Genomic DNA, 22,433 nt, shown 5'->3' with positions numbered 1-22,433 from the left:
AAGAATGGAAAAAGTTTACTTTTAGACCATACTGGTCTTAAATTCACTTAATTTTATTTCACTTGAAAATTACATTTGATTTAACAGAAGATAACGTTTAAATAATAAACTTTATTTTATTTTTATTAATTATTTTACAAAAGTGTTCAATAAGTGTTTGTGTTTAATCATGTTTCATCAGCCAAAACAGGCTGATGTCTAAATGGCAGTCGTACAGTGTGAAGGCCAGTCTGATCTCAGATCCTTGTTGATGTGGTAGTAAAGCCAGGCCACAAATGGGAAGACTGTGACGGCAGCAGCTGTGGAGACTCGGAGTATCCCGACAGGAGCTCTGACAAAATGAGGAGATGAGGGGGAGGAAAGGAAAACAGATGAAATATAAAGGACAAAAAAGTATGGTTGAGTTATAGGCTCAATGTAGGCAGAAAAATGAACAACAAAAACAACAAACAAACAAAAAGAAATTAATTAACAATGCTAAATTTATTAGCTGAGATTAAATTTAAAAAACATGAAGAGGATATTCTTTTCTCAAAAATATGAGGTGACATTTGGATTTTCTCTGAGTTTACCTTAGAAAAAGGAACAACAAAAAAAAAGGAACAGAAAAATCACTAGGATTAAATCGTTTTTCTAAAAAAAAAAAATCTCACATTAATTATGCTAATTATTCTAATATATTATATATACACATACATACACACAGACAAAAAAAACTATAAAGTTAAGTTTTTTAAAAGTTAAAAAAAAAAAATCAAAAAGTTAAGAAAAAACAAAACAACAAAAGACAAAAATATTTTGTAAAGTTCTCAGTATAAGATGGAAATGAGATTCAAACTAAATCTGTTACCTTCCAGAGTGGCGACAAAGGAGGAGCCAAAATGCAGTCAAAACGAGACCTGAAAATTCTCTAAAGGGATAAAAACTATATTAAATATCCATGTATAAAAATAATAATCTGCAAAATATGTTACATTAGTGTTTTATACAGAATTAAACTATAATGATACAGCAGAATGCCTTTAATGAAGTGAAGCTTCATTAAAGTTATACCGTCTGACAGGCAGCACGTTTCTTTGAATGGAGAGCCTAAAAATGCGTAAACGGTTTGTTTTTCTCAGATCAGGTGAGGTGTGGCGTACCTGCCCTCCTCCTTCTGGAAGATCTGTGTAATTTGCTCTTTGTACAGCGTCCATCCCAACATGGCACTGATGGCACTGGAAATCAGCAGATGAAGGTCAGCAACACGCCTCCAGGGCAAAGTCTCTGAAAAGGAAACAAAAATAATTAAGGCAAAACAATTGAAATCACAACCCAAACTCTGCAACGAGCTGCACAGTCAGGATACAGCCGCAGGGTGGCGCTACGTGCACTGGGGAAATGCACTGGAGTTGTTCAGTTCAGCAGCAACGTAAGATACCAGCTTCATGAACGTTAATATGAGGACTTTATTGTTAATAAGCGAAGCATCTACTGGCAAATGACTCCAAACTCATCCCTGTACCTGTCACATGAGGATTCACAACAATACACGCACTCAGGACTGCAGGGACGCCGTAACCAGCCTGAAAAAGAGGGTGGCGTTTATAATAAACTGTGCAAAAAGATCAAAATGTCTAAAAACATGGACCAAAAAAGTGTGCTCTTGTGTAATCTTACCATCCATAAACCTGCATCTGGATCATTGATCTGCAGCGGGAAGTCAGGACATAGTTATTGATCACAGTTCAAAGAAGTGCTGAGAGAACAAAAAATCAAACTCTCACCTGGACGTACGACGCCAGAGCGAAGAACAAACACATGAAAACGTTGCAGATTTGCCAAACAACACGAAGCCACGGCTTCCTCTCCTTACAAACTTCTCCCATAGCTGCTGATTGTTTCACTTCCCCGCCCGGGCCAACGGGACGTGCACACGTTTTAAAGCAGGCGCACCTGCAGTTCCGCAAGGCTGTCAAATTGGTCAAAACCGTGATGGGTTCGTTCGATATCATCACGTCTGCTGACGGATGCATCGACCACAGGCGGTGTAAACGTCACACTATCGCGTTGTTTCTTTATTTTATTTATATATTTACCTTTTATTTTGTATAATTTTCCATAATTTGCACAAAAAAGTAATTAAAGTTGTTAATTTAATATGTCATACCCCGCAAGCATCTTCTAAAACAAACAAACGTGTACGTAAGCATCAAATAAACCCGGGACACTTTTATTCCTGGACACCCTGATCGAAAAATCGAGCACACATTTCAAAAGTCCGCAATGACGTTAGTCTGCTAGAAGACACGCCTATCCGATTAATCAGACGCGTCCTTGCCGCCGCCATCTTGCAGCGGGGTTCTGAGACCAGTTAAAGATGGAATCGGGGGCAATTTTCCATATTCTGCTACTGTAACGGTGCTGATAAAGTTCTCCACAGCAGGGAAATAAGATCTAAATCCTTTAAATGCTTTATCAGGATGAGGATTGTTTTGTTTTCCTCATGTTAGGTTTGATTTATTGTATTTTTGTCTTTTCTTTGTTGTCATTGTTGTGTTATTTTAACATGTTCAAAATAAAACCGCAAAAAGGAACAGGCTATGTTTCGACATTACTTACACAAAGCATGCAGTTAAATATCATTTTACAGAAGCTCCTTCTCTCTGTGTGTCTTTTAATATGAAAACTTGAAGGTTTGCATTTATTTGTCTACAGTGTCTGACGTTTCTGACATGAAATATTTTCATTTTAATAATGGAGATCCCGGTTATAATATATATTTATATGCCTTAATAATGCACTAGGAATTACAGTAGTTCCCCGCACCAATATGGTGGCTGGGCGGAGGTGTTGCTGCAAAGATTTATGATAGCTTTACAAAATAAAAGTACCATGAGTATAAACCTTGTGACTGGTCAGAACAAAGACCAGAAAAGAAAGAAAAATGTCTGAAAATCTAAACTAAAGCAAACAAAGCTGCTTAGATTTTTATTTATTTTTTTGTTTCATTCTTCTTCTTTTGTTAAATATAAATGTGTAAACACTACTTTAGCACTTTTGTATTAAATCAACAGACTCAGACTCTTATATTATACTAGTAAAGTTTCATTTGCTTAGATGTTTCAAGCCCACAAAATTTAACTGTAGCTTTGACGTTGCTTGTATGTGGTAAAAATGGCATTAAAATAAATAATAACTTGATTTACACGTGTGCACACACCATTGGGAATCTATTACGTTGGTGCAAATCAAAGTGACAGCAGGTGCAGCGAAGCAGCAACACAAGACAGTTTAGCAGGTGCTGGTCATGGGTCACTGCTCTTTCACTTCTCACTGATTTTTTGCCTGTTTTACATTTTGCTTTTTTGTCTTATACTGTGACAATCAAGTGTGCCCTGAATATTAATTGAAATGTACTATGCATTTATTTCGAGAATCTAAATTAACTGTGATCTATAAGAAGTATAAGGAGTGAACACAGCACCCAGCTCAAAACAAGAAGCAACAAGGTTTCACCTCAGATGAACTTCAGTGCAACCTTAGGCACTATTATTTTAACATGTATCCAGTCTGAAGCTTGTAGATTATTCCAGGAAGAAGGGCAACATGTTCAAAAGCTTTTTGGTAATTTGGATGTTTTTATGTACAGCTGTGAAGGCTGATTCTTGGCACGCTTTTACACATTCTGCAGGATAGTACACTGAAAGCACACTGAGTTACAAACAGGTTTAATCAATGTGGCAGTGAGCTAAAATGAGGTGTAACTCCACTAGATACTTTTTTTTTTTTTTTTTTTTTTACCTCAATTTCAGTTTAATTTCAATTAAATTTCTCTTATTCCATAAAATGTAATTCAGGATTCTGTGTCATATCTCCTTCTTATAACTGCTCTTAAGGACATTGATGTGACTCCTAATACATTTTAGCCAAGCACTGCTGTATTTTATTTTGAAACAAACTCCGTTGAACGTCGGTTCTGTCTGCTGCTCGCGTGTCGGCCGTTACTAATAATATGTATGGAGGGACAAAAGTGCCAAAATGACATAACTAACTAACTAAATAAACTTACATTAATGAAATCAAGCCGTAAATACAATACAATACAATACAATATAATTGAGTTAATAAATATCCATTCATTTTATTTGAAAACATACTGAGTTATTTCACTGTTTTATTATTTTGTATTTCCTGTGCTGCAGTGCATCATGGAATAATTTACGCTGTCAATCGCCAACAGACTCTAGCATATGATTGGTTACCCTGTACAGCAAGTCAAGACAGAGAATGGATGACTGCCACAATCAGTTACTGTTGGTGTCTACTTGGCTGCCAGGTATCCCATTACGGATTTTGACTAAAATCCCAACTGGTAATGATGGAGGATAGTGGGACAAAGTGCAAGTCAAATGCTTTTTCTGTTGTTACATTCACCAAATACACTTTGTTTGTTTGTTTTTTCTTATTTTTATTTATTTTTTAGTTGTGAATATAGTGACACAATCTTCAAATGTCTAAATGATTTGTCAATGTAGAGTCTACTTGGAGAAGTGCTCCATTGCTTTTGGAAATCTGAGGTTAGCCTAACAGCAAGTTTGCCTTAGCAGCTATGAGCTGCCCAGGCTGTCAGATCTCACCTAACTGGCACACCTGAAAAGAAGTCTATTCCCAGCACTCTGTTTCCAAAGCACTGACCCTAATCTCTAAATGGATGGAAAAACTGGATTTACTCCTCTTAGGTGATATCAAACAGGTGATATTTTCTTCATTTCAGTGTTTTATTTCTTCAACAACAAATAAGTTTGGCTGATATCAAAGTTGGACTGGACTGGACAGTTTCAGTGGAGCACTGTCAGTATATTTTAAATTGTGTCACTTGCTTGTTTTTATACCTGATGTTCAGATTGTATTATACTTCTTTATAGCGTTTTATTTTCAATTAATTAATTAACACCAATTAACTGACACTGAAAATATTTTAATGCAGGGAAAGAACTCAGAACCTTTTCACTGGGGGCAGAAACATCTGGACCTAGCAGGTGCTGAAGAGTGAAAAAAAAATTTGTTATCAAAATTTAGTCAACTGTATTGTAAACACCAACTGTCTGTTATAAGTGTTGAAAGTCTAACAAACAACAAATAACAACAAACAAATAAATATGAAAAGGGCTTTTTCAATGAGAATTGAGAGTTATGTACACATGTATAGTATTTTTAGGAGAGATCTACAGAACAGTCTGTTGATTAATTATCATATTATATCTAATATACTGGTGTACCGTTTTTCACCACCGTCTTCCAAATGAGTCCAGTGTTTATGTCCGTTTACTTAGAACGTCAGGGATGATGAATTATTTATCGACGCATTTCATGTTGGCACTGTTAGCCCTCCATACCGTGGGTGTTGACATGTCTGTGTCATTTGGTCAGCTGATTGCGGGTCGTAAAGCCTCTGGGATAGCCAGTTTAGTTAGCCTAGCTTGGCTGTATGTTTGTTTTTTTTAACGTTGGTACAAAGGTGGCCTTTAACGTAGCCCTGACGTTTTAAAAAGCTGTAGCAATTTACGGCATTTCAAGCGCCGCTGCCTGCCTTTTTTTGCGGCTGTTAGCCTAGCAACGGTTAGAGTGGCCGTGGGGAAGGGAGTGAAGTTGCTCTCCGAGTCTCTGCATTGCAGCTCCGGGTGCTGCTGATGGAATTCAAACACACAACAATGGCGACTCCCAGCCCTAACAACCCAACAACACCCAGCAGCAACAACGCAGGAGCACACCAGCAGCACCAGTCCCAGTCCCAGCACATTACCACCATGAGCAGCATGCAGGGTAAGTGGGAGGCGGTGGGAAAATATTCTGGTGAAGCTGGAGGAGGAGGGGAGGGCTCACATTCTGCTGCAGTGAAGGTTAATGTTAGCAAGGCTAGCCGTGGGAGGCTCAGGCTACTCCCAGGACTGAAAAACATTCCCAAGGGAGCGGACTAGCATCCCTCCCTCAGACAGCAGAGCTGTTATTTCCGAGTTCACCAATTGGAAAAATAATCAATTTATTATTTCTTTGCTAACGAGTTAAATGTCGTTGTTACCATTTTTTGGTGTTTTATTGCCCCGTTGCATCCTGTTTTTCTATTGCCTTGACATAATCTCGCCAAGTCCCATTACAAAAACAGGCAATTTTAGCTAGCGGCGATATTTCTTTATCGTACATAAACCTATTAAAATATTTATGTTGGTAAATAACACAGACAGTGGAGGGACATTGTTCAGCTTAGATTAGAGCAGTGTTTCTGAATGCACTTGGGTTGCAGCACTCTTGACATTCAAGATGATCTTCCAGTCGTACACGGTGGCTTGCACCTCAGTTATGTTAGTGTTACGTAGGCTGACTGTATCAAAACGCCCAACGATTAAGATTTTCTCAGAAATATTTGCTGTACGTTGATGGAAATAACGTAAGTTAAATAGCTGGATTTATTATTGGAGTTTAGTTATATCGGATGCATTATTTGCAGATCTATTAAGCAGCAGGTTTATGCAACTCAGTGCAGCACATCTCCATACTTGCTTGTGCAGACAGTAGTGAAGGCTTTCTCAGCACCACCACACGAAAATGCTCTTTACCTATGCTGTGGTTTTTGTACAAACAGTCTCTCATTTTAACTTTCAGAGTCCAACACCTGCTGGAGATGTCAGAGTGAAACAGGTAGCTACACACTTCCTTGACTTAGTAGAGTCAGATAAGCAGATGACTTTAAAAATACAGTGTTTAGTCTTGGGAAAATGAAACAGCTATTTCATACTCTGATTTAGAAAATAAATCTCACAATATACTGATGTAAGAATCCCTGAATCATGAAGGTGAATATTGCTTGATTGGAATTAGGTGTATTTCACTTTAATGTAATCAGTGTAAATGAGATGCATGCCTTTTTCAGCCCTCGTAGATGTCACAATAATAAACTTGATGCCACTTTAATTAAGCCTAACGTTAGCGATAACATAACCTTCGAGTGCTTTGATTGTTTAATTTTTATATTTACATTTACGTCACGTAATCCTGTCTCTGTTTACTTTTCCCTGACTGTATTTCATCTTTCATTTTAATGCTGCTAACTAACGATTCCTAACTCCTCCCGTGATGCTGATGGATGGTGAGCTGTCCTAAGAGGAAAAACAAAAGTGTTTTATTTATGTACACATTGGTTGTTGTTGTTTTGTTTTTTTAAGTTCAAATAATTTCACAATCATAAGTCATGCTCGTTCCTTTTTAGTTTTACCTGCAGGCCATTTTTCCTTCTTCACTGACTGACACCTCATCCTGCTCCAAGTGCTTGGCTCATAAACATGCGTGCATGCCAGTGCATTGCCATTCAGGAAATGCATTTAACCTGCGATAGATGCACCCGAATGTTTGACAGCTCCGAAACTAAAGCCAGGGCAGTTTTTGCAAATTGCTTCTCGGGCTTTTGAGTTGTTGGGATGTTAAAGTCAAAACTGACAAAGTAGTAGTCTATCTCTTGAGGTATGTAACACAGGCTGGCATATGGAAGGTGAAATATAATAAAAATAAAAAGCTGTCTTCTCACCTCTAGGGTTTCAGATAAACCTGTCTGGAGCTCCCCCAAGTAAGCCAAATCTCTTTTGCTTCAGCACCAACAGTTCTCATCCCTTTGTTTCTGCCTGACAGTCTGGTATGGGGGAGTCTGTCCTGCTGTTCTTCACTAATCTGAGTCAAAACTTCTGATGGGTTCACGTAGGCTTGTGCCGGTACCTGATGCTTTTAATATGACCTTTTCAGATATCAGGATGTATCAGGCTACAGACGCATGCAGTTATAGAAATGTTGTTTGTTTTGTCCACGTCAGGATTTTTGTGCCGTGCAAAAATACTTTTATTTTTATTTTTTTTGTCAGACACACTTCCAGGAAAAGCGTGTCTGTTCTCGTCGGCACAAGCCTAAAATTCAGAGCTTCCATTGATATTTTGGCACGAGATCTCTCAACGGACCCCCCCCCCCCCCCCTCCCCCTTCTGCCAACCAAAGAAACACCAGTTTAAAAAGTGCAATGGAAGCTCTACCTGGCTGGTTTTCAGTGTGCAACTAACCAGCATAAGTAGCGCCTGTATAAGTGTGTGTGTTACTTTTTTTTCCTCCCCTTGGCATTGGTGCACTCCAGCATAGCCCTTTCTTGTCGAGACAAGGTACGCACACTGTGAAGTTGTCATTTCACACAACTTCTTCCATAGAAACCTAGTGGAATTTCAGCGCTCGCATTCCTGTGGTATTTTGGGTGGAGTGAGCTGTCCTTCGATTCAAGGTGAAATCAGAGCAGTTGGCCTGAGGAGCATGTTTCCCAATATATATTTCATTTTATTTTTTCTTTCTTAACCCCCCCCCCCCCCCCTTTTCATGTTTATCTTTGGGTTGGTCTGTTTGCATTGTAAGTAGAGGTGGTTTAAGCAGCATGCTGGATTTCTGTCTCTGCATCAACATCAGTGTCTGGGGGTATTTTTTCATCTACTGTTGACATGCTTTGGAAATTTGAGTCTTTAAATTCTCAGTTTTGCACAAAGCCAGATGGTAATGCAAGTTATGATTATGAGAAACATAAACAGTGACATGATCATTTCTCACTGGTTTTTGTGCCTAGTTTGCATTCATCTGCTATTTTATTTGGTCTGTACAGCCAAACGGTCCAATCTAGCAGTCCTGCAGTAAATCCTCCTCTTTATAGTACCCGCTACGACTCCTACCAACTGCGTGAGGAGCTGTAGGGGTTTGGTTACTTGCGGATTGAGTGGAGGCCCTTGTCGTCTGGTCCACGGCTGCCCTGACTGGTGTTAGGGACATGGAGCGCCACCCCTCTTGTGAAGAAAGAAGCTAGAGCTTGTGTATGAGGTCTGTCGCATCCAACTGCAGATTGAGAGTCGTCTGGGAGTGTCTGGCAGAGTCTCCAATCGGGGAAAACTTATTCTTAGGCCATGTTCTGCTGTTGTGGCCCCCTAGACCCAGAGTTGAAAGGTGCTGCCATCCAATGGAGCTTGGTTATTTTGTGTCTTTGGTGTCTGGAGAATGTCGTAGGTAACAGAGGACCAGATGACTTTGGATTTAACTCAAGGATGCATTGTACCTACAGGTTTTTCTATTATTTAGGCCACCACATTTATATCAGTACCTGCAGATCAAACACCTGTGTAAAGCAATAACATAGATTTCCCTGAAATTATCTTCATTCTTTCACTTTTAAGGTGTTTTTTTTGTTTTTTAAAGATTATTATACATAATCAAGTGTCATAATGGAGATATCAGATTTACTTTGAAAAGCCCCGCCTCTTTACTATGTATGAGTTGTAAATTATAAAGATACATACCCATTATATTACCAGGACATAATGGAGGGGACTGATTGGTTTTTCTGTTGTTTGATGTACCCTGATTGTTTTGATGAGGCAACATTGAGTGCAGCTGTCTGAACGACCTTCACGAGGGAGGATTTTCTGCAGGACTGCTCCAGTAGATCGTTTCAGTTTTAGCTAATGATACTAAACTGGCAACTGACTGTACACCAGTATCAGCCTGCTTTTAAAATTTGCAGTTGAGTCAGTGAGGTTGCTCCAATCACTTATTTATGTATTTGCATTTTTTTGATTAAAGTAGATTCATTCACTTGTTTTTCCAAGTAAACTTTTTATTGTTATTATCAGATTTTTTTTGTCCATTTCCTCAAAAATCACAAAAAATACAAACATTAGGAAAGTGCGCAGACCTTTTAATCAACATAACTCGTTGCCTTCTGTTTGTTGCTCAGTCATGCTTACGTGTCTAGTCAGCCAGGAAAAACCCCGTCTGTATTGCAACATGGAAATATTACAAGATTGTCTGCTTCCCGTACAAAGACAATCTAGTACTCCAAGTCTATAAAACGTCTGACTTTAGAATGCATCTTATCGGACCCACCATGTTTGTTTTTGTTTTTAATTCCATTATTATCAGCTTTATGACAGATGTGGTTGGGTGAGGGTTGTATTGCTCCCATGAAAAGACCAAAGTAACTGACTGAGCTGTCAGCAAACCTGAATAGAAATAAAAACGGCCTGTGTTTTTATCGATTTCCCAAAAGCTACAGCCAGTGTGGTTTTAAGCAGACATTATTTAAACGGGAAAAGTTGTACGTTTGTTGGGGACTATTTTCATTGGTGGATTAATCCCATTTTAATCCAATAAACTCCAATATGTGTGTTCATGCTAATGCTGTTGTGCAGTTTGAGACTGCATATCTCCATCGGGGATGAAAATCCTCTCTGCAGCATGCCTGAATTGAATCCCTGGATCCAGAAGGATATTGAAGACAGATTTGTTTACTTCTGTCTTCATGTTCCAGTTGGTAACAACATCCATGTGACTAGAAGCATGTGACCTCACGTGGTGCTATTTGCATTGTCTGATGAAGATGAATGCAATAAATCTGTAAAACTGGGGGCCTGCAGTTCATGAAGTTTGAATTTTTTAAATTTTGTTGAGAACCTCAAGATGGTGACATTAGACGTTAAACATTAGACTTTTTTTCCAAATTATCATTAATATTTATTTTCCTACCCAAAGAAGCCTGGTTCTGCCGGAGAGTTCTTCCTTTTAAAAGGGAGTTTTTCCTTCTCACTGTCACCAAGTGCTTGCTCACAGGGGGTCGTCTGAAGACCGTTGTTGTGATTTAAAGCTACATAAAGAAAATTGAATGGAATAGGTTTTCTTATAATATTGAGATGTGCATTTAGGCAATCGTAAAGAACCCTTTCAAAAGTTTCTGGATGTGGATTGAATCCACAGCGCAGTGGTTCGAGCCTCACTGCAAGAACGTCCCTGACTTGGATAAGTGGAAGAAAATGGATGAATGGACTGAATCCAGAAAGTAATAAAGAATGTCATGAAACAGAAATGCTACAACGTAGGGGTGGGCGATATAAATGATATACGATAGAAACAATATAAATTTGGCCAACGATAGAGATTTTGGGCCTTTCTCAATATGCGTACTTGTGCGTACTTGCGTTCTCGTGTACTCGTGATATTTCATCAGTCGGAGACCAAGTACTGTTCCAATTCGAAGTACGCATCAAGCCGAGAACGCGAAAAAGTCCCGGATGTGTTCTCGCTCCGCCCGTTTTATCGAGCATGCATCGGTGGTGACTTGTGTGGACTTGGTACAGCTAAATATCCCAGAATGCATTTCGTCCAAAACTCAAACTCAATGGCGGACGAGCGGGGCTAAAAACTTTTAAATATTACTCTTTCTGGGTCACAAAATAAACTTTTAAGTTCTTTTCAAGCGAGAATGTAGCTGTGTAAACTTCAAATATCTGCTCGATTTATCAAGATATCATATATTTCCAAACGCGCTCCGACGTTTTCGGAGACGTCTGTGACCCGCCAGCTCCACAGCAGACAGCGAGGTCGAGGATTATTACAGCCGGCGAGAACAGCGGACTCCCGGCACATCGTTTTCAACCCCCCCGCGGTCTTTTCGCTACTCAGGTTAAACAAACCCCAAACCCCAGTAGCTGTCTATTGTATTGAGTGTCCACTAAAATAAAAATAAAAGCGTTCTAACATCTCACCTGCTTGTTTTTATTAAGGTATGTACACGTATGTACATGTACACTATTTTTATTAATAGAGATTTCACTACTGAGGTTAAACATGATATACAAGTCACTTCGATCACTTCTAAATGTTAATGTTTGGTTTATTTCAGTGTTTTATTTGTTCCTGAGTAAACCAGTTTGGCTGTGATTAAAGTTAAGCTTCATAAGATATTACTCACAGTTAAATTAAGAGGGGACGGCAGTAAAAACTCCGGACCTGTGACATCATCAAGTACGCTGGTGTTCCAATTGTACAAATCGCAAGTACGCGAGTACATACTCGCGTACTTGAGAATTGAGAAAGGGCCTTTGACTATATCGCTCTATCGCGATAGCGCATGTTGATGATGTCATCAAGCTGCACCTGTTTTGGTCGAAAGCATCGCAGCGGCTAAAACCATTATCATCTGCAAATTATGCTGGGCGACAGTCATAGCAAAGAGATGAAGCACTGTTGAAATATGGGGAAAGCCAAAAACTTTACTTGGTTCGAGCCTCACTGCAAGAACGTCCCTGACTTGGATAAGTGGAAGAAAATGGATGAATGGACTGAATCCAGAAAGTAATAAAGAATGTCATGAAACAGAAACGCCACACCGCTCACAAACTCATCTCTTTGGTCTTTTCATGGTAGCTGAGTTTAGAAAAATTGGCGAAATTACCAACAATATGTTCGAAGGCTTGCAGATGAGTATTTTTGTAAATACGCAGGTGTTGCAGAGGTTGCCAGTTCCGATCCCAATAATCTATAAAAAGCATGTCATCTATAGATTTCAGGAGGTTGGGATGCATTTAATCATCTGCCCAGTCCTTGTGTCGCCTCATTTCATGGTTGGTATCGTTTTCAATCACTGATCGTTCGGAGCTGTCATGTGGGATGAGTTTGGTCGTTTCCTCGGCGTTTGATTCGTGTTTCTCTCGCTCAGGTAAACGTAAAGCTCTGAAGCTGAACTTTGCCAATCCTCCCATCAAACCCATGACTAGATTCACACTGAACACGGCCGGGCCGCCCTTCCAGAACCCTCACATGTGAGTGAGCTTCCCCCCAGGCTTGCGTCTGTTAATGTAGTTCATCCAGTTTCTCGTTATTGTGGCCGGCTCTTTCTTTCTTCCCCCTCAGAGAGAGGCTGAGGACACACAGCATCGAGTCTTCGGGAAAACTGAAGATCTCCCCAGAGCAGCACTGGGACTTCACAGCCGAAGATCTCAAAGATCTGGGCGAGATCGGCCGAGGAGCTTACGGCTCCGTCAACAAGATGGTGCACAAGCCGAGTAACCAGATCATGGCGGTCAAGGTGATCATTGGCCTTTCTCTGTCTGAGCTAAAACTGAACACGGGAGCGATGTCTGTGAGTCTGTTTGATACGTATGGAAGCATTTTGTCATTTTCAGAGGATTCGATCAACAGTTGACGAGAGAGAACAGAAGCAGCTGTTGATGGACTTGGACGTGGTTATGAGAAGTAGTGATTGTCCTTACATCGTGCAGTTTTATGGTGCTCTGTTCAGAGAGGTGAAATAAAGTCACTTTGTTACAGAATGAACGATAATGTCTCACCTCAAAGGAAACAAGTGACTGAATATTCCTTGTTTGTTTTGTTTGTTTTTCAGGGGGACTGCTGGATTTGTATGGAACTTATGGCTACCTCGTTAGACAAATTTTACAAGTTTGTATATGGCTCATTAGATGATGTGATTCCAGAAGAAATATTAGGAAAAATAACTTTAGCTGTAAGTTTTTTGGACTTGAGTCTTCCTTATTTTATCCATATTAGAAGCCCGATTATCGTCTTGTTGTCCTAAACTCTGTTTTTGCATGTTACAGACTGTGAAGGCGCTTAACCACTTAAAAGAAAACTTGAAAATTATACACAGAGGTAAGAGGATACCAGACTTTCTCCATTGTAATGCATTTGGATCATTGCGTGTCTTTTCACCAGCCGTGTCTCTTAACTCAGACATTAAGCCGTCAAACATCCTCCTGGACAGGAACGGCAACATAAAGCTGTGTGACTTTGGCATCAGCGGTCAGCTGGTGGACTCCATCGCCAAAACCAGAGATGCCGGTTGCAGACCGTACATGGCGGTGAGTAACAGGATGAGGTTACCGAAGTAGAGCTAGCCACAAATCGGCTCGAGTCCATTGAGCTTCATGGAAAATGACAGCTCTGACAAACCAGTAGTTCAGTCACTGTCCACTTTATTGATCACCTGCTTATTCATGCTGTTACTCAGTGAACCAGCCATGATCCAGTAGTGCCATCTACAATACCACAGCTTGAGTTAAACATTACGATGGAGAAAATGTGTCGTCTAACGTTGGTTATTGTGTATTTCCATCATTCTTATGGAAGGAATTGTGGCTACTTGGAAAGAGCCAATAACATGAATTTCAGTGGTTAATGAAACATTAAAACAACATGTTTATAATCACTAGAAAATTTCAATAAAACAAAACACAAAATTGGCTCATTTTTGGGGCAATTTTACCTGAAAATCAGGTCTAAATGAGGTTTGAAATCTTTGTTCCTGCTCATCTAAGAAGAGCTCTAAATAGAAACATGCTAAGATTTCTATTCGACTCCTCAAGTCTTCTCCTTGTATAAAGACTCTGGTATCTCTGAAGCTGCTGATCTCTTGAAATTTCACAGTAAGAGTCTAGTTCAGGACAGAGGTGGGTTAACCCTTTAAAGCCGGTCGGAGCGGACACGCTCTGTTTTGCGTAACTATTTTTAAATCCCGGTAGCTCTGCAACCACGTAAGCTAGCGCAATAATTTTTTTTGCATATGAAACCGGAGGAGTTGTACTTACATCTTATGCCATCAGCTTGTCCTCGGTCACAGTTTCCTTCCACATATAGCTTTGCAAAAACTGCATAAAAAGCGCTTGCAGCAACAAAAACATAATATTCCAGAAACACGCTTTGCCGATCCGATCAGCTGTTCGTAACACTTCCTACATTGGAATAGACGTCAGTGCGAACTATCGCATGTCCGCCATTACCTGGCTGAAACCGGAAGTGACGTCATTTTGCGGAATTGTAGTTTTTTTTTTTTTACTATCAGGGCCTCTGGTGGTGTTTTTAAAAGTTATGTTTGACTTTATGACTTTCTGTGTGGTTTCTGGGATGCTTAGGACTCATATTGCACTGCTGGAAATAGTTTATTTTGATGCATATGCTGCTTATTTGCAAATTAGCATTATAATATTTATTTTCGTTTTTCCTGCAGTATATAAAAATTGGTGTATTTCAAAAATAAAACTATGAAGACACTCAAAATAAATTTCCTGTGGTGGGAAACTATTTTGTGCAACTTTTTTGTATCTGCAGTTTTGAGGGATAAGCCTCTTAAATTTCTCTAACTAGAAATATATGTTAAAAAAACAAAAACGATTTTCAATTTTTTTGTAGTTTATTGCACTTTTTTGCAATTTATGTAATTACTATGCACTTAATGCAGACATATCATTAAAATTTGGGCTGTAATGGTTGTATTGATGTATAGCAACTTGAAATGCTCCCAAAAATGGCTCCACAGCATGTAAAAATATAATATAAGCTCTGGCGGACTTGGTTCTATGGTAGGTCTTAAAGGGATAATGGGATGTTAAAAAAAAAAACGAATTGGCTTTTGTGAAGCTCTGACTGCAGCACCATGAATAACTGAATAAACAAAGTGCCATCAGTAAAGCTGAATTTAAAGTGGTTGAGAAAGACCTTGTAATATACGCTACAATATGCATTATGGGTAAATGATAGTTGGGGAGATTGGGGATGGGATAGACAATGAACCTTCACTGTGTGTTTTTCCAGCAAATTGCCCATCTCGTAATAGACTCAGTTCACCATCTTCTAATGGCTGCTGCCAACGGGATAATGACGCGAGTCACACGGCAACGATCGCTTCAAACAGGTTTCATAAACATCAGAGTCCCTGAAATGAGCTGAAGCACCTCTAGGTACTTATTTGAAGCATTAATTTCAATGATCATCAGAACATAAAAACTGCACCGACTGCATTAAAAAGCTTTTTCTGCTTTCTAATAAGAAGTTTTGCTTCTTCTACAATTTTTTTTTGTAACCTGTGTTCAGCATATTTTGAGTGTGTTGTGCTGCTTAATTTGATCTGGTATTTAGCAGCACAGGGATGTGGTAGAATGGAGGCGATGCATGAAAGTGCAGCTGACAAAATCTAATAAATTGCAGAATTTTTGAAGGTTTCTAGTGCCTCGTAGAATCCAAGAACTTAGCTGTTGAGTAGTTACAATGAGGACCAATCAACTATTAACTGGTTATTTTTAAATAATTTCCCTTATCAGTAAGACGGTTACTGGTCTTGAATGTTCCTCCTGTGTTTTGTGCTGACTGTAAACGACTTCCTCAGACAGTCAGAGGTTACAACAGTTCAGCCAATTACTGTATATCACATGAAGGTCTTAACGATAGTCTGTGCAGAGACACCATCCTCAATACTTGAAATCCTGTTAGAGGAGAAAAAATGAATTGTTTAAGAAACAGTCTAATATGTGTTTCTAAGGATTTTTAGTTCTTTATGAGACTTTAAGTAGAATATTTGGAGATCTGTTGCTATTGTTTGGAAATAATATTAATTTTTTTTTTTTTAAAACAATGTCTTTTTTATTAAGAGGTTTCCTTTTATACACATAAACATCAACATATATATTATACATATAAACAGAAAGAAAAGAGAAGGATTACAGATGATCAGTACATTAAGGTTAAGTAGTACATTTAAGCTGTAAAATGAGTTCAGAAATGTATCTTCGGCTGTGAAATAAAAGGAAAGAAAAAAAAAAGGGAAAGAAAGAGAAAAAAGAGAGAAAGATATAAACAAATGTATAATATATCCCAAAGTAACATAATCCCTGCAAAACAATCCCATTCATTCCCACCCAGGTCACTGCCTGCACCTGCACACTGTAATTCCACACCAGACTTAAGAGAGTTTGCTGAAAAATTCTTATAGATTTTGAAAAGCATCAAGGAAGGGTCCCCACATGTTTTGAAATTTCCCAGTGGAGTTCTGAAGTGAGTGTCTTATCTTTTCCAGTTTTAGACAGGCCATGAGGTCATATAACCACTGTTTGTGAGTGGGGGGGGGGGGGCAGCGTCCCGCCACCTCAGTAGGATTGCCCTCTTGGCTAACGGAACAGAATGATAATGCCCATTTTTTAGAGGCCGGTAGAAGCACCTCATTCCCACTGATGCCAAACAGAGCAAGAAGGGGGCCGGGGGCCAGCGTCACATTGAGAATCCTGGACAGGGTATGAAAAACATCTGACCAGAACTGAACGAGACTGGGACAAGACCAGTACAAGATCAGTGAGGCTTCAGCAGTTTTGCATCTGTCACAATATGGAGTGATTTCAGGGTAGATACGGGATAATCTGGATTTTGAGAAATGGGCTCTATGCACCACTTTGAACTGGATTAAACAGTGGCAGGCACATAATGATGTTGTGTTGACATGTTTGAGTATAGAGGCCCATGTTTCGTCAGAGATTGTCATGTTTAAGTCTTCTTCCCACAGTGTCTTGAGCTTGGATGAAGAGATATGTGTCAAATTTAACATTTTATTGTAAAGCAAGGAAATCAGCCCTCTATTGGTTTGAGTTGTAGGATAGTTTCTAGTAGTGTAGGCTCTGGTGGAGGGCTTGAGCCTGACGTTTGGGAACAAATAAAGTGCCTGACTTGCAAGTATCTGAAAAAGTGTGATGGTGGAAGAATATATTTATTAGCAAGTTGTTCAAATGATGCTAGTTTGTTGGCTATGAATAGGTCCTTAAAGCAAGTTATTCCACTTCTGTGCCACTCTGCAAACCCACCATCCTGGGTAGAAGGTTTAAAGAGATGGTTAGATGCAATGGGGCTGAGAAGGGAGAAGTCACAAAGTTTAAAATATTTCCTAAACTGGCCCCATATTTTTAATGAGTGCACCACTACAGGGTTGGGAATGAAGTTGAATGAAGAGGATGAGAGTGGAGAACAAAGTGCAGCTGGTAAGGATATACTGTTGTCACTATGCAATTCCATAGTGACCCAGTCAGGACAACCACTCCGATTATGGTAAAAATACCAAAACACCAAACATCGTATGTTAGCAGCCCAATAATAAAAACGAAAGTTGGGAAGTGCAAACCCACCCTCGATTTTAGATTTTTGAAGATGCATCTTATTAAGCCTTGGGCGTTTACCCTGCCATAGATAAGATGAGATGACAGAGTCCAGCTTATTGAAAAAAGTGTTGGGAATGAAAATGGGTATGGCCTGGAAAAGGTATAAAAATTTGGGTAGAATGGTGATTTTAATTGAATTGATACGTCCTACCAGAGACATAGAGAGTGGTGTCCAGTGGGTAAGGGACCGCTTCACTTGGTTCAGCAATGCACTCACATTTTCTGTGAAAAGGTTTTTTGTCACTGTGATTCCCAAATATGTAATTTTTTCCCTTTCAACTCTGAAGGGCAAGCAGGTGAAGTCTAACATACTTGCTTTGCTACTTAGCGGGAAGAGCTCACTTTTATTAAGGTTCAGTTTATACCCTGAAATCTGACCAAATTGACTAAGCAGAGTCAATGCAGGTGGTAAATTTTTTTTAATGTACAGGTCAAACACCTGACGATAAATAATCTGTCACATTGTTTTTTCCTCATTAATCACACCGTGTCGTACACATGCTTGCGTGTGTGCATGCAACACCAAAGCTTTCAAAGAGGTGATCTCATCGTGACATCATCGCTCGAGGTTATTTTTGCTGCAGGGTGACGTCAGCTGGGGGGCACCTCCTTCTGACCCTCCGTACCTCCTAGCCCTCCTTGTCTCTCTGCAGCAGTTTCTAAATTTGGTTAGGCGATATTAGGACCCGGTGGTACGCAGCCTCCTCTGCACGCTCTCCGCTCTCCCAAAGGCCGCGGCAGGGCGCTTCATTCATGACTCCGTATGAACCAAGTCACCCGGGAGCTTCCCACGGCTGTGAGCTCAGCGTGCAGGAATCTCAGCTCAGTTTCTGGTTTCCAGCTGGCACACACACCAGGTGTGTGAACGCCGTGCTGCTGGTTACTACAGGCTCAGTGACGTAGGAAAACAGACCTCGGTGCAGCTGGGAACAGCACACACTTTACCTCAGGCTGTAGCCTGTACCGGATGCATGTGGACGTTGGACTTTAGAGGACCAGTAGCTCTTGTTCACAGCTGTTAGTGGTTCTGATAAAGTTTATAATAATTTGGCTAATTTTCTATTTTTTCTGTAGATACTTAAGGTATTAAATTTGAGTTGTTTGGTAGTGGATGATTGTGACTAAGAATGCTGTTGTGGTTGTATCCAGCACAGTTATTCTGCTTTTACAGATTTGCTCAGAGCCTAATAAAGTTTGGTTTCTCGGGGCAAAGATGCAAATCTGATTACTGGAGAGGAAAATCCAGATATGAAAAAAAAGTGCTGTCTAGCACTCTAGTTGTGTAGACGAAGTCTTGGCAGATGCGTGCAGCCTCTTGCTGCAGCGCAGAGCGTCCCACTCAGCTGGGTGACATCAGCCTCTAATTCAGGCCTGTAAATGGGCCAGCGAGGTGCCTCCTCCTCTCAGTGCTGCAGCAGGAGATCTCTGCAGCTCTCTGACGCACTTTGTGTCTGTTCTGCGGCTTGGAGACAAAGTGAAGGTTGATAATGTCAGAAGAAGGCAGGAAGGAGGCAGCGAGCTGATGAACCTCAGAGCTGATGGCATGTCGTTGTGCAGGCGAAAGGTTTAGTGCTCTTAGGGCTAGCTGTTGGTTTTGGAAGCACAGATTTCTTTCTTACCATCTTGTGTGCAACTTAAAATGCAAGAGAAACACTTGGGTTAGATCCTAAACTCCAAACTAAAGTAATCCTTTGTGCTTTCATTGCACTGTGGAGGTTGTGGGCTTTCTTTCTGTTAATGCTGAGGAAGGAAGGGTGTGCAGTTTTAAACCGAACACTCACAGTGACCTCTGGTGTCTAAAACCTGCAGCACAGTTATTGCATTATAGGGGCAAACCTTTCCAACCTGGGAGGTGATTCAAAGCTGCGTTAATGCCTTTTCTGAGACTCCAAGACACACGCTGTTTATCTCTTATGGTCAGAGCATAAGCCTGCTCAGGAGCTGTCTCAGCAGTTCAACAGCATCGATGCATCATCTCAGAACATTAATTCACTAATGTACTTGCTAATATGTTAGTGATTCAGACTGTTTTTATCTTTAAAGAACACGCGTGTGGTTTATAGCAGCGGTCCCGTTTGGTACCGGGCTGCGAGAGTTGAGGCTCGGGTGTGAAATTTATGGTTTTCGGGGTTTTTTTTTTATCATTGTTTTTTTTTTAAATCGTTTTTATCATTAACTCTGTTTCCCTGGGTATTTTCCTGTGTGTTATGAATAAATGTTCTTTTTTTTTGGTTCCCGGTACTGGTTTTATTTTGTTGTATTTATCCGCAACACCTTAAAGGCCAGTCCGTGAAAATATTGTTGGACATAAACTGGTCCGTGACGCAAAAAAAGGTTGGAGACCGCTGGTTTGTAGTATGTTTCCATCACTAAAAACCCCTGATGAGCTTTTCTTTTCCTTGAAAACCAGTGTTCATTTTAAAGGTGCTTGCTTCTTCCTGTTTCTGTTGTCAGCCGGAGAGAATAGACCCCAGCGCGTCCCGGCAAGGTTACGATGTCCGCTCAGATGTCTGGAGTTTGGGAATCACACTGGTGAGTTTCAGCTCTTCTTACGTCTCTTCAGGTCCTGAAAGAACCTGGAAAAATGACTGTGGAAATTGTATTACATATTTTGCATGTTGTTCTTTTGGTGTAGAAACTGAAGCACAGGAACGTGTACAGAGGGCATCGTTGCAACAAATCCCTATTGAAGGCAAACAGTCAGCCTTAAGCTATGGGGGGGGGGGGGGGGGGGGGGGTTAAACAAATACTTTAACAAGACTTAAATTTCTTGCAAACTGAATATTAAACTGTTAGATACAGTTTAAAACAACAGTGGTGACTGGTTTTGGTAATGTAGCAGACTTGTTCTAAAACCAGTATTCGTGGATTACATCTCGTATGGTGGTACACTGGTTGGCATCCTAACCTCACAATAAGAGGGTTCTGGATTCACATGCAGGCTGCACGTTCTCCCTGTGCTTGCACTGGGTTCTCTGTACTCGGTGCTCCAGCTTCCTCACACGCACCTTCAGCACACACAGACCAGAACAAAGGAAGAAAAGGCAATCGCTGAAGGCCTCGTGGTTTCCAGAGACGGCGCGACTTTTCTTTTATTAGGCCCATGATGACAGTGCGTACAGTACGAGCAATAAACCTGCACCATAATCATTGTTGGAGGTCTGAAGTTCACCTTTAAACCGTTAGCACATTTAAATATAGTGTGGAGTAGCACCTCTGCTCTCTTCTCTAAACAAAGATGCTTTGTGCAGTAAATGTTTATTAATAAATAAAACAATCTGCAGAAAATGTTGGGATTTACGCCATATTTGTAGTTTTCCGCTCTCAGTGTGCTTGAACTTTAATGCTATGTGTTTCAGTATGAGCTGGCCACGGGACGGTTTCCCTACCCAAAGTGGAACAGTGTGTTTGATCAGCTGACCCAAGTGGTGAGAGGAGACCCGCCGCAACTCAGCAACTCGGAGGAGAGGCGCTTCTCCCCCAAATTCATCGCCTTTGTCAATGTGTGGTAAGAAATACCTCCATAGACAAGAATTTCTGTCTCTCTGTAGTCTGTGCTGTGTTCTCTTCTGCCCCCCGGTGGATTAATCACTGAACTGCACCCTCCCATAATTTAACACCTCTGCTTTCTTTCTCATCTTCGTCTCAAGCCTTACAAAGGATGAATCAAAAAGGCCAAAGTACAAAGAGCTGCTGGTGAGTTCATGTTAAGTCACCCTAACCTTTCACGTTTTTCTTTTTCTTCTAGGAGTTTGAGTTAATGTAATAATTTGTTTCTTTTTAATCCACCTCAGAGAGATCCGTTCATTCAGATGTACGAGGAGCGCTCAGTCGACGTAGCCGGTTACGTCTGCAGGATCCTGGATCAGATGCCGGCCTCTCCCAGCTCCCCCATGTATATGGACTGATAGCAAGATGAAACAGGAACTCATCCATAAATATAAACCACTCTGCAATGACAGCATCAAAAAGAGATAACTAAGTAATTAAAAAAAAAAAAAGTCCTTGTGTAAATTTGCTCGGTCCCATTATTGCAGTGTTAAAAAGAGAATTGTAAAGCCTAAAAAAAAAAGAAAAAAAAAAGCACCACGTGCAGTAAAAGTGGTGTCCTTTCAGTCATTTCTGTATATTAACACACTTCTGTTTCTTTCTTGTTCACAAACGCACAGACGCACAGTCACCTAAATATTAATAGCAGCTGAATCAATCAATCATGACTCATCCTGATCAGGATACATCTCAGTGATTTAGTAACAGTGATTTTAAAGAGAGGAGAAAAAAAACAAACCCTGGAACTTGTATTTATAGAACCAAAAATCGTGGAGACTCTTCGACATACTGGAATTATGCTCTTTGTGAAATGTTCCCACCTCTTCATGTAACGAAAGCATCGTGTTTGGTATCTTAATGGAACTGTGCTTCTCTGGGTATAAAGCAGTTTAAAAGTGTTGGTAGTCAGTCATGTTGGACCCGCAGTCCACTCAGTGCTCGCTGTGCAGTGGACTCTAAGCTGATTTATGAATAAAGAGAGAGAAGGTTAAAGGTGTGTTCTGCCTCTTTACTCTTACAGTGTCTGTTCTGCCTGGATCCAGGTGACCTGCACCTGCAAAAAGACATAATT

General features: G+C 40.2%; 2 protein-coding genes across 5 annotated transcripts; one reads left to right on the top strand and one right to left on the bottom strand.

Moving 5' to 3' along the window:
* Positions 1–39: 39 nt before the first annotated feature.
* Positions 40–1,942, bottom strand: tmem220 (transmembrane protein 220). The gene is made up of 6 exons (XM_085158209.1): positions 1,767–1,942; positions 1,660–1,689; positions 1,505–1,565; positions 1,143–1,266; positions 851–910; positions 40–331 (listed from the first exon to the last, which is right to left on the bottom strand). The coding sequence occupies exons 1-6, from the start codon at positions 1,866–1,868 to the stop codon at positions 199–201; spliced, it is 510 nt and encodes a 169-aa protein (XP_085014335.1). The 5' UTR covers positions 1,869–1,942; the 3' UTR covers positions 40–198.
* Positions 1,943–5,378: 3,436 nt separating this feature from the next.
* Positions 5,379–22,354, top strand: map2k4a (mitogen-activated protein kinase kinase 4a). Of its 4 annotated transcripts, XM_085158192.1 has the most exons (13): positions 5,379–5,805; positions 6,643–6,678; positions 7,568–7,600; positions 12,541–12,643; positions 12,735–12,909; positions 13,007–13,126; positions 13,225–13,344; positions 13,439–13,490; positions 13,572–13,699; positions 20,267–20,344; positions 21,172–21,320; positions 21,463–21,508; positions 21,607–22,354. In XM_085158192.1, the coding sequence occupies exons 1-13, from the start codon at positions 5,673–5,675 to the stop codon at positions 21,718–21,720; spliced, it is 1,287 nt and encodes a 428-aa protein (XP_085014318.1). In that variant the 5' UTR covers positions 5,379–5,672; the 3' UTR covers positions 21,721–22,354. The 4 variants fall into 4 exon arrangements, with proteins under 4 accessions (XP_085014318.1, XP_085014320.1, XP_085014319.1 ...); XM_085158194.1 differs by lacking the exon at positions 7,568–7,600 and having other exon boundaries at positions 12,553–12,643; XM_085158193.1 differs by lacking the exon at positions 7,568–7,600.
* Positions 22,355–22,433: the final 79 nt, after the last annotated feature.

This window comes from Neolamprologus multifasciatus, chromosome 4, assembly GCF_963576455.1.
Source record: "Neolamprologus multifasciatus chromosome 4, fNeoMul1.2, whole genome shotgun sequence".
Classification (NCBI taxonomy): Eukaryota; Metazoa; Chordata; class Actinopteri; order Cichliformes; family Cichlidae; genus Neolamprologus; species Neolamprologus multifasciatus.
Note: the sequence above shows the minus strand (reverse complement) of the source record. Positions and strands in the feature narration are given on the sequence as shown.

Coding starts and splice junctions, on each gene's coding strand:
- tmem220 (XM_085158209.1), bottom strand. CDS start 1,868: ATGGGAGAAGTTTGTAAGGAGAGGAAGCCGTGGCTTCGTGTTGTTTGG. Junction 1,690..1,766: donor CTCTGGCGTCGTACGTCCAG/GTGAGAGTTTGA, acceptor TTCCCGCTGCAG/ATCAATGATCCAGATGCAGG. Junction 1,267..1,504: donor TGTGAATCCTCATGTGACAG/GTACAGGGATGA, acceptor TTTCCTTTTCAG/AGACTTTGCCCTGGAGGCGT.
- map2k4a (XM_085158192.1), top strand. CDS start 5,673: ATGGAATTCAAACACACAACAATGGCGACTCCCAGCCCTAACAACCCA. Junction 5,806..6,642: donor CACCATGAGCAGCATGCAGG/GTAAGTGGGAGG, acceptor TTTAACTTTCAG/AGTCCAACACCTGCTGGAGA. Junction 7,601..12,540: donor CCTGTCTGGAGCTCCCCCAA/GTAAGCCAAATC, acceptor TCTCTCGCTCAG/GTAAACGTAAAGCTCTGAAG.